The following is a 14,082-nucleotide window of genomic DNA, read 5'->3' on the forward strand; positions in this document are numbered from 1 at the left end:
TGTTTTTCTCTCTCGCTGGGCTGCGTGCACTCGGCTTGTGGTGATAAGGCAAGTCCGGGTGTGTACTTTAGGAAGGAGCCTTAAGCCACATAGCAACCTGCAGCTGTATGTTAATGAGCCCGTGTGTGCAGTGGAGCCGCCTCAAACCAACCAGGGCATTTAGCAGTCTCTGGCCAATAATACCCCTGGAGAAAATCAAAATCCCCTCCACAGCGAAACAAAAATCCCCTTCTAGTCTAGGGAAGGCGGGGGTGTTCCGGAGAAATGTAAACATTTTAGCGAAAGGAAGTAGATTTTGGGTTCAATATTTTTTAAATGCACGGAGTGAAACATGTCAACAAGTATTCAGAACATAATCCCGGATATGGAGAGCAGAAATAAAGTATAATTCAAAGCTTCATTTGAAAACCTGATTGGAGAGATCTATAATTATGATCCACTGTATTCAAAGGTATAAATTATAACCACCAGACCAGGATATCTTATATGATTTAATTCTCAAATGTATCATCCTTAAACTGCTCGAGTTCCGAATCTCTTGTATCTGACACGAGCATTGTCCAAACAGACAGCATTGCAATGTGCACACAGTTAAGTACAAGCTAGAAGACCATTCAACACCAAGGAAGTCATTTGAAGTTGCAAAGAGCTCCCTCCAGATCCGGAGATTTAATACTTTAATCAAATGTTCATGAAACCCAAAGGGGAACATTTTGCACATTGTGATTCCCGTCCCATCCAAGTAGTCAGTAGAACACGACAGCGTAAAGGGGGGGTCGTAGAACTAAATCGGTGCTTTGTAACCAAAAAGATACAATCAGTTCGAATTTAAAGTCAGCTATTTTATTTTAACACGTTTACAGTAAGAATAGAATCTCGGTGTTTTCATGTGGCCAGGCTGCGCGGGATTTTAACTCAAGTGAAAATATCCTAAAAGTTCATAAATGCAATTTAAGTGTTGAATCCCAAAGGACTATGGTTAAACTAGAATAAGCATTAACAAAAGAGTTTAACTTTACTCAACACTACTTTTAAAACAGATATACTTACAAAAATATGTATGGTATTCCCCCGTCAAATGAAATTCAATATTGAGGTTTAAAAGTCTGTACATTTCAAATAAATGATGCAATTTGTAATTATTTTATATACCTGCACATCAATCTCATCTTTATTAGACTTACTGGGGGAAAAAACCCTATTTTTCAGGACTTGATCAGAAACAATGTGAGCGGCTCAGTTCAGTGTTCAGTGTTATGTTCAGTGAACATAAAGTCGACATGTAAACGAATGTTTTATTTTTCTCTCTCTTTTTCCAGCATAAATCCCTGCAAGATTCGGATTTGCTGTGTAATTATCTTAATTTGTCCAGCAGCTTTATGCTAATATCCTGCACAATAGCCGAGTCCTTCGCGTGCCTTTCGCGTGCTCTTCAATCTCCTGGTCAAAAGGGAGATAAAAGCAATTCGTGTCAACAGAGACGGGCCAGCCAAAACAACCCAAAGACACACACACACTGCACACTCAATTATTTAGCACAACAAAAGCCACACATCTCCACATATTTTATGCATAGTTTCTCCCTCCCCTGTATTTTCTTTCTTTGGAAAGAGCGCTCGCTGAGTGAAGGATTATCAAATGTGTTTTAGTTGCTAAACAAAATAAGCGCTATTGTAGCAGAGGTTAACGATTTCATATTGATTTTTTTTTATTCTGAAGTGTAAAGGACGCTGGTTCAGAATTCTGATAGCAATAAACATACTGCTGCCATGTGCTGACACTTGGCATTCTTGGGACGGTTCGCGTGTTTTTTTTGGTAAATACTTAATTGAAGAGGCGACAGATCTAAAATACAATCTCCATGTTGTGAGAACATTAGGTCAGACAGCCGAATCAGGTGGAAACGAGCGCGCCGCAAATGCTGAAACTTGCCTCGGTTTTAGCGAATCGAAAGACGCGGCAACTTTTACTTTTGACAGCATCGGTGTGGCTTGTCTAATGGAGCCGCGGTTAAATGAGATCGGCTCATCCTGCAGCCGCAAACAGCCGGAATGACGAATGAGACAAAGTAATCATAACATCTCATACAGGGGCATAATAAGTGTGACAGTCCACCCTTCCCAACTGCACTGTGCAGCAGAGTTAAACATTAACCTTCTTACAGAGATAAATAGCGCGGAAAGTTGGTGATATTTCGCGTTATTAGTGATAGAGCAGTGAGCTTGGCCCTGGAACAGATGATGGATCTGAAGATGACTTCCTTCAGCAGAGCGCCTGCCTTTTACGATGCAAAGCGATTGCAGCGCGGCCCCTGCCTTCATTGTTTGGGCTCGTGTTTAAATGGGCAGAGGTTAATTTCATTCACAAAGCCCGGGGCACGGCTGTGGAAGAAGCTTTTGTGCCGCTTCAGACATCAGCCTCCTCCTTTCTCTCTGCCGAAGTGTGTCGTTGCTGTGGGTAGCTGATGGTGATGGACGGGTCCAGTTGGCAGAGCTCCGGCCCCCACTGGAGACTGACAAAGAGCCGGCGCGTGTCGGGGCCGAGAGAGGAGGAGCCGGGCGTGTGGCAGCAACCAAGGGGCGAACACACACAAACTAACCAAGTCACATCTGCTCGGCCTCCAGTCTTCCCGGCCGCATCACATAAAGAACATTTACCCGGTGATTGAAATCGGAGTGGGGGAAGAATCCAGGCTCCTCTGGGAACACTATCAGAACAATAATTATAGTGAAAAAAAGCAATGATTAGGAGTTATGATGACTGGAATTTAACCAAGATTCTTATTAGAATGATGCAAGTGTTCACAGCAGAGATAGAGCAGATAGAAGGATAGAGATTTCTGCGCACATCTGAAGTTGCAGCACTCTTTACTTCAAGTGCACCTGCAGGGATCCGGTCCCCTCCATTCCCACCCGCCCACCCCCTTTTTTCTAATGTGTTGCAGGTTACCCCCAACCTGGGAATCACGAGGATCGGCTGAGCCGTCTTCACTGGTTGAAAACAAATCTGTCAACAGGGAGATTGCGGGCATCAATGAACCTTTAGAAAGGACTCGCCTGGCAAGAATTAGATGGCATGGGAAATAAAAGCACATCCAGAGTTGGACCGTGCAACAGCTCCCGATAGCGCAGCTCGTACACTTTAAATGGGGGGGAACGTGTTACGTGAACGGATTCTCCACTCAGTGTCAATGATTTACTTGAGGAGCAGGAGTGGGTTGAGTTTTATTGTAAAAAAGGACTCCGGATTCCCATCAGATGTGAGTGCAGCCGCTCTGGCCCTCGGAGGGGAGGGGGTAATTTCCCCAGCAGTTGTCCCACCCCTCACACAACACAACACAACACACAATCCCCACACCCACACTCTCTGTCTCTCAGCCCCTCCTGAGCTGGTGGAGATGATGGGGAGAGGGGGGTTAGAGACTCGGCTTCCCATTGGCTGGGCTCCAGCCGGCTGCGCCTGTGGTTGGCTGGGCGGCCGCTCGGCCAGCTGGGCGAGGACAATGGGAGCGGGGCCGCCTTTAAAGGGAGCGGGAGCGGGGGCCGGGGGAGAGCCCGAGCCCCGAGAGCAGGAGCAGGAGGCGGCCGCCGGGCGCGATGCCACACACTCGCCGGGCCACAGCGGGCAGCACATAGGACCGCCAGCAGCCCAAACCCGCCCGCTCCCTTATTTATATCTTAACTTTATTTATTTATTTATTTATTTGATCCAAAGTGCCTCTTTATTGTATTGTTCCATCTCCTCCTCCTCCCGCTTTCCAAAGATGCCAAGAGGATTCCTAGTGAAGAGAAGCAGGAAATCGACGCCCGTTTCCTACCGGATCCGCTGCGCCGAGGATGAGGATTTGCAGTGGCCGCCGGTGGGGCTGCCCGGCCCGGGTGGAGCCGGAGCCGGAGCCCAGCCCGCCAGCCCCCCGCCGCCTCAACACAGCCCGGCCCGACCGGTCAGCGCCGACTCTTTCCCCGGAGAGCCGCTGTACGGCCGGACGCTGAAGCTGGGCTCGCCGGCCAGCGCCGAGTCTTTCCCCGGCCCGGTTGCCTTCACCGCCCTAGACCAGCTGCTGTTGGCCCCGGGCCGGGCCGGCTCGGCTTATGTCGCCTCCTCCGCCTCCGCCTCCTCCAGCAGCAGCAGCAAGCGGGCCAGCCCGGACTGCCCGCCCGAGCGCAGGAACAAGCCGCCGGCCAAGCGAGCCAAAGCCATCCGCAAGCTGGCCTTCGAGGACGAGGTGACCACCTCGCCGGTGCTGGGACTGCGGATCAAGGAAGCGCCGCCCGAGGCCAAGCCCCAGCCCCGCGGAGCCGGCCCGGGGAAGCCGCTGGGCGAGTTCATCTGCCAGCTCTGCAAGGAGGAATACGCCGACCCTTTCTCGCTGGCCCAGCACCGCTGCTCCCGCATCGTGCGGGTCGAGTACCGCTGCCCCGAGTGCGACAAGGTCTTCAGCTGCCCGGCCAACCTAGCCTCGCACCGCCGCTGGCACAAGCCGCGACCCCCCAGCCTGGGCGCAGCCACCGGGCTCTCCAAACACGCCGGCCCCGAGCCCCGCGACAGGAGAGCCGAGCACGGCCCCGGCACCGGCCCCGACCGCGACACCCCCAGCCCCGGATCAGGCTCCGGCTCGGCGCTCTCCGAGTCGGGCTCCGAGGACGGCCTCTACGAGTGTTACCAGTGCGGCAAGAAGTTCAAGCGCCAGGCTTACCTGAGGAAGCACCTGCTGGCTCACCAGCTGACCGGGAGCAGCAGCAGCAGCAGCCGCCAGCCGGCCAGGGATGGGGACTCCTCCTCCTCCACCACCGTCTCCTCCTCCTACCCCCCGTTCCCCACCGCCGACAGACAGCCGCCCAGCTCCGCCGCCAGCTCCGAGTGCCCGGTGTGCGGCCAGAGCTTCTCCAGCAAGGCCGGTCAGGAGCGCCACCTCCGCCTGCACGCTGCCGAGGTCTTCCCGTGCAAGTATTGCCCGGCCACTTTCTACAGCTCGCCCGGACTCACCCGGCACATCAACAAGTGCCACCCGTCAGAGAACAGGCAAGTGATCCTTCTCCAGGTGCCGGTGCGCCCTGCCTGTTAGGGAAAGGGCGAGAGAGGGTGACAAACCGTGCCTTTACTAGCAAACCCTTGCTACATAGCCACAGACAAAAATAAACCAACTTCATTGCTTTCCTGCTCCCCGCCTTCTGTGTACCTTCATCTCACAGACTGCACCTTTCCGTCAAAACAAGAACAGCTTTACTGTAGCTTTGTGATTTGCTGGACACTTGAGGTTTTCGATTGTCTGAACAAAGCAGAAGTTAGAACATTCCTTTAGATTAGCCACAACTGCCTTGGATTGCTGACCCGAATATTTCAGTAAGATGATGTAAATGCCTTAATTTTTCGAAGCTTTCCACGTTTTTTCCTTCATATTAAATGGGTTTGTTGCATATAATTTTACTGTTTGAATATATGTATTGATTGCTAAATGAATACATTTTATAATTTATTCGTTTTATTTATTAATTAAAAAAGCCTATTGTGATATTGTATTCTTTAGTTATCTATTTTTGACGTTGCGTGTTTGGTTCAGTGAGTTATGCCGTTTAGTTTTTTTGTATATTTCAGACCGATTTTCATTTTTGTAATCCTAAGTGTAGAATTTTTTTGTTCGTTTTCGCACACTCCTTGAATGGAGTTTGTTTATTTCATTGATTCTGCTATCCATACACAGACTCGTCTGAAGCTGACCACTGCTCTTAAATTAAATGCAATCCCTTTTTCTACACAACTTATTTTCTTAACTGTTAGCTTTTATATAGTGGTTCCAAATGTATGTTCCCAACTGTGTTTGTTACTGAATATTTAAATATATTAAAATACGTATAATTATCTTTGGCCTCGCCTCCATCGTTATTCTAGATTCTGAATGGGTTGAGTTATAGAGGAAGTGTACAGGTGTTCCAAACCACCGGCGTCTGCAGTGTTCCTGACCGGAAATACGTTGGTTTCTACCCAATGATTGGTCTTGCGTCCGTATGAAAAACAATTGTTTCTGTCTAATGTCCTTCCACAAAAGTGTGTATTCTTTTTTAAATATATACTCCTTTTCGGGATGGGCAATAAATGCTGGCCTTGCCAACGACGCCCACGTTCCGTGAACGAATAAATATTAAAAAAATTAAAGTGTGAATGCAGACGTTAATTATGGTAACGCTGCGATATACAATAACAACTGGAATCCGTGAAGCTAGGCAACTGTTGTCAGGCCAGGAGCATGAATGTTGTTAAAAACACTGGGAAGCAGGCACCTAGATGGTTATTTTGACAGCTCAGATTAAGGGGAATAGACACTGTTGCTCATTGTACAAATACTTTTGTCTCAAGAAGCCGCAATCGAAAGGGACTTTCTAGAATACCAGCACCCGCTTGGTCGCGTACTTCAAATCCCGATCACACCTTGGGAGGTGCCCAAAGCGAATGTTGACTTCAAAAATCGTGCAGTAAACTATTGATCGAAATCAGTCTTGTCAGATCAGAAATGATTTGCAACCATAGCGGGGCCCACTGATATCGCCACTCGCCAGATTCACGAATTTTGTGTGTTTTCCTTCATCTGATTATTTCCTATTACAAAGATTTAATATTTTGATTGAACATTTGTGGTCATGGGATAAACATTTATGCCCAACTATCCATATGGAGACGGGTGTATTTAAGAATCCAGACTGGTGAGTTACCCAGAAGTGTTATCGGCTAAAAACTGTTCTTATAAACGAAAGACAACTTTACTTTTTTTATAAGTTACCAGCGCAGACCTCGGAGGGGGTGGTTCTATTGTAAGATCCGACGCCTTTTTAAGTAGAAAAAGAGTTAAACTTTCTTGCAAGTAGCGCTTCAAGCCAAGTGAAATTTGTCCCCACATTCATTAAGCACGATTATGTCTTTAGACATCGCGGAACTCACTCTGCACGGTTGTTTATAATCTAGTATTTATAAATATAACGGACACTTTTTTTGAACAATCCCAAAGCTGAGGCAAATAATTGATTTATTAATGTTCTGATTCATGTGGATTGCCCACCTGTAATTTCAATTGCATTTAGATTTCAGTTGCTTGTTTTAACATGTGTAAAATCTAGACCGTGTTTACAGCATCTCCTGAGAGCTAATGTCGATGACTGAAAGCATTCTCTTCCTGGGACCAGGAAATACAGAGCAGACATGCCTTTAACACCTCCCAACCCCCTGAGAGGTTATTCTCTTGTTGAACAAGTTGGGCTTTTTCAATTTTGTTATTTTCAGTTTTTCTTTATATACATTTACCTACTTAAACGTTTATTATATTTTGTCAGTATTTAAAATGGAAGCTTGGAATGCTATTGTCATCGGCAGTGAACCCTAAAAAGTGAAGAATTCTCAGATCTTTCGGTCTTCATCGATAGTTGTGAGCTGATGCAGTGGCTGGTCTATTATTGCGGGTATTTGGAGCCGCTGCGGACAATGATTGGGCCAAAGGTGCCTCAGTTCACGGTGCTCTGTCAGGATAAACAATTCCCATGACAAGCACCAGCGCCCAATATATTCAAACCAAATGTGTACATATCTAGCAGCTTTAGAATGCTAGCCTTGGTGACGATGTTTTTGTACCTACCTTTTTGAAAAGCGAAGACAAACTTCTTTTTAGATTCACAATTGAATTTTGTTTTGGCTGTTGTCGCTTAACGGGATGATGGCGATTTCCATAACCTAGGAACCAGATTTTCCTAAATCTTCTGAGGGTTAAGCTGTCTGAGGCTTAGTGTAAACAAGACTTTAACACGTGGGAGCACAATAAAAAAAAATCTAATTGGCATTTTTATTCTGATGAACGAGCGGGTCTCCAGTTATTTGTGAAGGTGCCCGAATTAAACCATCGTCCGTCAACTGGAGCATTTTTACAACATCAGAAAGAAAGAAGTATCAGTAACTCTGATAGTTATGATCATGATTTGAGTCAACTGATCGTTGGATTTTAGATTTAACAATTTCACCGAGTCCTCCAGTCACCAGAGTTAAACAATTAGCTTGATTTCGTTCCATAAATGATTTAAATACTGCAGACTGCAACGTTGCTGCAGCGTGGAGAGCTGCGACAAATAGACACGGTGCAGTGACGGATGCTTTGCTGAGGGTTTGGTGAAAGAATACTGGAGGAAGATTTCCTCTGGTCCTATATGCTAGCGTCATTGTAAGCACAGTCCAATATTGTGTAAGTGCATTATTTCTAGGCAAATGCTAAAAACGCTATGAAGGAATGTTTTTTCTATTGATTTGCAACAACAATCCGAGGAAATCACCCCGCCATGTTCATCGTGTGGAAATCTCCCTGTTGTTGGTTGAGCAGAAAGTCTGCAGCTGACTGCTGATGTACCTGAGTGGGCCGGGCTTGACATGGACACCGACTGCGCAAAGTGGAAAAGATTCCCAGGCAGTGGCATTAATGGGGACAGATATTAACGAACAAATTATGAATTTAAAGCAACACTGGCACGTAGTTGCCCAATATTTTCATTACATGTAGGTGGGAGCTAAAAAAAACTTGTTAAATAGTTTTCTTGTTCATATCGTTCCCCCCCCCCCCCCCCCCCATGATTACTGGGGAGATTGTCATGACTCAGAGTTTGGATACTTGAGCCAGTAATCTCTGATTTATGTCCTGTGTTCTATCTATGACGTAGCCGGACAGAAGACACCAGCAGCATCAATATGCAAGCTGCATCTTACCGAAAACAATTTATAAATGTAGCAAAGCTTGAAATATCTTAATTTACAGATCCTGCTACAAATATGTATTTTGGTTCAACAGGTGGGCGTTTTCAGCTCCCTGTGTACAATGTAATACTGAAATCATGGGACACTTACTGCAGTTTTAATCATTTAGCAGCCCTACCCGCATTTACATTAAAGGTTCAGAGAAGAGTAAAGAAATGCAAAGTGTAAAGATGCAGCACAGTGCAAGAAGTCTAATGTTGCTTACACACATCAGTCCAGATATAGTCTGGGCATCTTACACAATTGAGTGTCAGAATGCTACATAAAAGTGAGCATCTCCCAGTATCCGATGAAACAGGAGCGGGAAGGAAACAGCTGCAGCAACGAATGAGATGGATTTGTGACCTTCAATAAATGTACTGACACAAGGGGAAAGTCAGATGGCAGTACTTATTCACACAGCCTCTCTCGAGTCTCCTTGTTTGACTATTGCTCCAAATTTCACTATTTGAGGTTAATTGGTTTGTTATTAATTTGCCCGATTTGATTTAATAATCTCATCATTTTAAAGTATTTTAACAAAAAAATGATTTTAACAATCATGACAACGAAGTTCACTATATGACTAAACACAGACAATCCCTTTTCTTGGCATTTTATTAACAGAAATCAAGTTAAAACTCATTTTAAAACACAAGATTGAAATCACTAAATATCTATTCATTTTTAAATCGATCACTGCTAGTTTGAAAGTTTAGCTCTTGGGGAAAATTGGCCCTTTTCCGATAATCAGTCAAATAAATCACGTTAAAATCAAAGTCTTATTTACCTTTAACGATTAGCTTTAAAATGAACAGCAGTCAGGAAATAAGAGTAAAAACAGAGAGGGAGGTTTGGGAGCTGTGGTAATATTTAATTATTTCCACACCTGTTGGATTCGCTTTTCTCAGTCCTTCGTCTGTCACAAGCACGATATCCTCGGTATATTTTCGTCGTCATGATCACAATATTCAATTGATTGGTAAAGGTTATTGCACTTGAGACCAATTCTGGTAACAAGGGATTCTTACATAAAATTCGCCCCCATGTAGAGATTTCCCTTTCCTTTTCAATGAGACTGCGTTCGTGTTAATAATTTGCTGCCTCTCTCTTTATTACTAAGTTTTTTTGTGTAGTTCCGCTGCAGCCCAGTTATGAGGCAGGGTCACCGAATTGCATTCCGCTTGAGTAGACGAGGCTGACGTCTCCAGTCACGCTGGAGTGCAAAGGCACAATGTCATCTCTTAACAAGAACTTTAAGTATGATTCAACACGCGGTCCATTGATGATACATTTTCAGGGGGAAAAATGCCCCGTAGTGTTTGAGGTAATGCAAAGTAAACTGGATTTCCAAGCTCTTGCAATGGGTCAAAGTAAGCCGAGTACAGACTTGCATTTATGAAACGCAGTTCGGTGCTTTCCCGCCGTCCCCATCCCCAAAGATTCTGGATTTCGAGCCAGGCCCAATTTTCTCTTTTTAGTTGGAATAGCAGATCGGTCAATCTGAGGCTGGAGAAGTAGTGTTAGAGTGCCACTGCCTATAGTATGATTTTAAACAATCTAAAACCTGGTTCGCAAAGTGGTGGTTAATTCTTTCAATTTCTGCATGGTTCCAGCCGATGACCATGTCTTGGAGAGAGTTTTCCAGCTAGGAATATTTGAACAGCATACCAAATTATATTGCTAGATCAGTGCACGTTAGAGGAGGCTGTGATAAAACTGTGCAGTGCTCTGGTCTAACGCCATCTTGAGTATTGTGTTCAGTTTTGATAACCAAGACCCAAGAAATGGATTAAAGTGCTGGGGAAGGAACAAGGAAAAAACGCAAGGCTGATCCTTAGCATCAAAGGATTGAGTTATGAGCAGGGCCACAGATACAAAGTGACTGAACAAACTAAATGACATTTTTTTATTACATGGGATCCTGGGATTTTTTTTTTAACCACTCTTGGGGATTGTTTTTTTCTCATTCCATCCATTCTCCCATGAACACTGTCTAACAGTTGCCTTGGTTATGAGGTAGAATTGAAGGAACTACAGCTCTTTATGCTTGAAAGGAGGCAACTGGGAGACAGGATAGTGGTATACAATATATTAAACATTATAGCAAAGATACATCTGGAGCACTATTTCAAGGTAAGCCAAGAGTTAATATGGCCGTAGGTTTAAAAAAAATGAATTTAAAAAAGTCAGGAAGAACCTCTTTATGTACGAAGTGGTCAACAGGTAGAACAGTCTTCCAGCTAGGGTAGTGGAAGAGGAAAATTGAAAGTGCATTTGCATGGCAAGTTTAGTATCAGTACAAATCGATTGTAGCTTCACACCAAACCTAAAATGGCAGTGTGGATCTGGAGTCAGGACCTGATGAGACACTGTGTGAAGCAGAGTGAGACTCCATGGAGGGGTTAGTCTCACACTGTGTGAAGCAGAGTGAGACTCCATGGAGGGGTTAGTCTCACACTGCTTCAATTTGACAGCATGAAGTGTAAATCCAATGGGCTGTCAAAACTGGTTTGCACCACACTGGATTTACACTACTTTGGACTCTCTGGACACTTTGTAAACCTACCTTACCTTAATTTAAATGTTTTGAGAGTAGAGATTCTCCAGTTCCCACTCTTTAAATATTAAAATTACTAAATTTTGGGAGCGCCTGCACAATTAAAAAGCAAACAGGAACCTGGCAATACAAACGGAGTTCTACCTGGCTGGAACCTCGAACTGCAGCTACCTATCTCAGACCAGCTGCTGCAGTATAAGTGCATCCTTAGATTCAGTCAAGATCTAGTAAGATGATGGATGTATGAGGAAAAGATTGGCCAAAAGGCCTCGCTCATCTATATTTATCTTATTATTTTTCCAGAAACTCTGGTTCATTATTTTACAACATTCCCATTTCAACATGGATTCGTGTGCGTAATGGGAAGACTGTTGCAAACCAGATATCAACAACAGTACAAACCCACCCTGCCCACTCACTGCTCCCCTCAGGGCTTTCGCAATGCCATTTTAATTTATAACTTCAAAAATGCCTGACAAGACCCTTGGAGAATTTCAGTAGCCAAGTCTATTGTCCTTTATCAATGTGATACTACAGTGGGCCTTAATTTAGCAATTAGTCCCATAATGTCACTATAGTCCCATTTATAAGTGGACAGAAGGAACAGGAGAATGAGTGAGGCAGAGTTGGTGTTGGGGTGGGGGAAATAAGTTTATATTTAATAGGAAATAAAATTAGCCTAAAAAGCAGAAAGGCACAAGAGTCAAAGGGAGAAAATAAGACACCATATAAAAAATGAGAGAAAAACAAAGACAAAAGAGAGTTATTATTTATAACCAACCTTTCTATATACATTATTCCTTTGTAATTTTTTTAATATATAAATGTCTGCAGCCATAAGATTTTAAACTTAGTTATTTCCACATTTTTCTTGTTGAGTTCTCACTTGTGTGTGTATATATATATAAATAAGCAAAGCATTAAAAAAAAACCACAGGAGAAATGTTGATGTCCATAGGAAAAGTCTGACCAAGATCAGGAAACACTAACAAAATTATTGCTGTCTAATAGATCTCCCCATGGCATTACTGATGGGTACAATGGGGCTGGTGTGTGAATGATGGTCAGTTCCTTAATGGCTCAATGGCACCATCACAGCAGCACTCAAAATGGAGAGAAATCATTGTTTCTCTTGTTTTCATGGTACTGTTGGGAGGTTGGGGCTCAACATTCAACACACTGCCAGATCTGGTTAGGGCACTCACTTGGTACGACTGTCAGTCCAAGTTTCGGAGACACTGCCTTAAAAGGAGTAATTGGCAGCTTTCTATTTTTGTGATATGATTGTTTTCTGATCGCTCTAGCATTAACCAAATAGGAATGCTACATTCACAAGTTTCTTATAATAGATAGACAGATTTTGACTTGCATCAGAGAGCTCAATGATCATCGATTATAGAACTGAAACTATTAATACTAAGGATGCACCCGCTCAGTAGTTAGACTTTTTTATTATTTAAAAAAATATGCAAGTGTTTGCTGCTGTTCCACATTGAAGGGCCACAGAATGGGTTGGTGTGCAGTTTATCATACAGTGAGTTCCTGATTTTAGCCAAACCATCAGAGGAAAGACACAGAGTGCAGGCCTGATAGCACTTGTTAAATTCCAAATTAAATACAAAAATAAATATATTTAGTGTATTACTAAAGAAAGTAATTATTGTTTATATTTCTCTTTGCAAGCTGGTCATAATTAAATTATAGAAAACAAATTTATCAAATGATTAATTGCTACCTTCTGTCAGAGCTGGTAAAGTCCACTCACTTCCCAGTTATGTTTGAATTACTCTCCACATTGCGTGAGCTGAAAAATAGCACGGCTTACAAGTAACATCAGAATTTTCATCCGTTCAAACCCATTGTTCCTTTCTCTGGTAATAGGGGCCTGTTGTCACTCTTTTATACCCTACTAGCCAACCCCTTGACTATCCAAAAGGTAAACTTTAATTTCCTCTGATTAAAGGATGAAGAATCATTTCTAACAAGTGAAACATTAATTTAAGAAAGTTGTTAAAAACAAGTAACTTACATTTCCTAATATTAATGTTTCTCTCCTTAATATGCGCAAGACAAAAAAGTATTTATTGTTGTCTGAAATGGTAAATTACTCTTAAGTTACCTGTACGTAAAGTGACAGGAGTGAGTGCACATTACAAGCCTTTTTGATGTAAGCAAATAGAAGATATATATCATGTTACCAGTATAAAGGTATATTTTCTTTTTGCAGTTTGATACTGAAAGAAGATAGCGGTGATGTGGAGGCAGGGTGACTTCATCTATGTACATAAAATATTAAATGGCATTGAAAAAAATAAATCCAGAATATTATTTCAAATAAAGCAAACAAGTAGCACTGCATGACATAAATGAAAATGAGTGAAAAGTACATTTGAAGAAAGGTATCAGGAAGAACTACTTTGCTCAAAAGAATGGTAAGTATTTGGAATGGTGTGCAGGGAAAAGTAGTAGAAGCACAAAATATTGAGATATTGAAGATCTAGTTGGATACTGTGATGGGAGAGTTAGGGTACTGGAGAAACAAGCTTTGATATGCCCAATGACCTTTTCTCTTCCTTGACCTTGCTTATATTCTAATGTATATTTATAAGATCAATCAATATCATGCATTAAAAGATTATTGTGTAACACAACACAAAGAACCTGTTTAAATTTCATGAATTCCCCACTGTTTAAAAACATGGCCATGTTAACCAAGAAAATCTTGAAAATGGACATTCAGTGATAAAATGCATCACTAAAAC

The 14,082-nt window shown here is 43.2% G+C and overlaps 1 protein-coding gene across 1 annotated transcript; it reads left to right on the forward strand.

Annotated features, from left to right (window-relative positions):
• Window positions 1–3,477: 3,477 nt before the first annotated feature.
• On the forward strand, window positions 3,478–5,865 carry LOC147121491 (insulinoma-associated protein 1a-like). Its single transcript, XM_085981772.1, has one exon. It carries the CDS (start codon window positions 3,503–3,505, stop codon window positions 5,063–5,065), a length of 1,563 nt encoding a protein of 520 aa, XP_085837898.1. The 5' UTR covers window positions 3,478–3,502; the 3' UTR covers window positions 5,066–5,865.
• The last annotated feature ends 8,217 nt before the right edge of the window (window positions 5,866–14,082 follow it).

Source organism: Somniosus microcephalus, chromosome 3 (assembly GCF_052327205.1).
Source record: "Somniosus microcephalus isolate GS21.2 chromosome 3, FLI_Smic_1.0, whole genome shotgun sequence".
Taxonomy (NCBI): domain Eukaryota; kingdom Metazoa; phylum Chordata; class Chondrichthyes; order Squaliformes; family Somniosidae; genus Somniosus; species Somniosus microcephalus.

Coding starts and splice junctions, on each gene's coding strand:
- LOC147121491 (XM_085981772.1), top strand. CDS start 3,503: ATGGGAGCGGGGCCGCCTTTAAAGGGAGCGGGAGCGGGGGCCGGGGGA.